Here is a 1,293-nt window from a genome sequence, read left to right as displayed (position 1 = left end):
TCGATGTTCTGTCTTCTCGGATGGGCGGAAAGCTGACTTTATTCTGATTGGACGAGCAGACGGTGTTGGGATTTCCCTTGATGTGATTGGCTGGGCGCAGAGCTTGAGGTGAAGTTAGTGCATCCGCTGCGATAAGCACAACATGATAAGGAAGGCAAATGCAGCACCACCGCCACTAGGCCGCAGCTCAGCATAGTAACCAACCATATACACTACCCTGGGGTCATGTGTAGAATATAGATTGTGATTGGCCATTGAGCTTTCTTCTATTCATTTTAAATGGTGATCCGGAAGTCACATTTCTCGGCCTTATCATCTCTTTCCTAATATTCTCGTCATTACTGGCCGGATGGGCCCCCGCCTCTTCCCCAAACAAAGGAGACTGCCATCCCTCCACAAAGCTGAGAGGAGCAAGATGGCGGCCGGAGGGCCGTGGAGCAGCTATATGGCCGCCGCGCATGCGCGGTGGGAAGATCCCGCCTCATTTTGGCTAGTCACGTGAGCCGAACTGCGTCTGCGCAGGCGGTGTGACGTCAGATCTCCGAGCAGAGTGTGTGCGGCCTTGCGCCATGTTCTCGGGATGGACTCCCCGGTATGGCGGCCCCTCCGGTTACACAGCGGCCCCCGCGCCGGACCAGGGCCTCCAGAGCTTCCGCGACCAGCACATGGCCCAGCTGGAGCAGCTTCAGAGGATGCACCAGAGACAAATGGAGAGTGTTCTACCTGTGGGGGCACCCGTCCCCCCCAGACCATATTACCCTCCTAGACAGTCCTACCCCTACCCTCCCCCATACAGCCATAATGTGCCCCCTCCGGGGTATCAATCCCCCTCACTGCCACCGGACACTGAAAACCCGCCTCCACCTCCCCCCACCACCGATCAACAGCCTCCACCACCACCCCCACCCGATGGAGGACCCCCCACCAACACACCCTCGCTGGAGGTAAGTCATGAAGTGCCCCCGGGCATGGGGGGGGGATACTGTGCAGGGGTCCCCAGTGATGGTACTACGGTCCCCTGGAGTCCTGAGTGAGGGGACCCTGTGACAGCAACATGATCTGGCATACCCCTGGTATAATGGATGGGGACGGGCGATGGGCCCGTAGCGTGTGGGGTTGGATGGGCGATGGGCCCGTAGCGTGTGGGGTTGGATGGGCGATGGGGTAGCGTGTGGGGTTGGACGGGTCCGTAGCGTGTGGGGTTGGATGGGCGATGGGCCCGTAGCGTGTGGGGTTGGATGGGCGATGGGGTAGCGTGTGGGGTTGGACGGGTCCGTAGCGTGTGGGGTTGGA

General features: G+C 59.8%; 1 protein-coding gene across 1 annotated transcript in view; it reads left to right on the top strand.

Annotated features, from left to right (window-relative positions):
* Positions 1-522: 522 nt before the first annotated feature.
* Positions 523-1,293, top strand: part of YLPM1 (YLP motif containing 1) — a 29,021-nt gene continuing 28,250 nt past the window's right edge. The window contains exon 1 of the mRNA XM_018574849.1: positions 523-944. Within this exon, the coding sequence (XP_018430351.1) occupies positions 570-944 (375 nt within the window). The 5' untranslated portion in view covers positions 523-569. The remainder of the gene's footprint in view (positions 945-1,293) is intronic.

This window comes from Nanorana parkeri, unplaced genomic scaffold, assembly GCF_000935625.1.
Source record: "Nanorana parkeri isolate BGI_ZX_2015 unplaced genomic scaffold, ASM93562v1 scaffold3287, whole genome shotgun sequence".
In the NCBI taxonomy this organism is placed as follows: domain Eukaryota; kingdom Metazoa; phylum Chordata; class Amphibia; order Anura; family Dicroglossidae; genus Nanorana; species Nanorana parkeri.
Note: the sequence above shows the minus strand (reverse complement) of the source record. Positions and strands in the feature narration are given on the sequence as shown.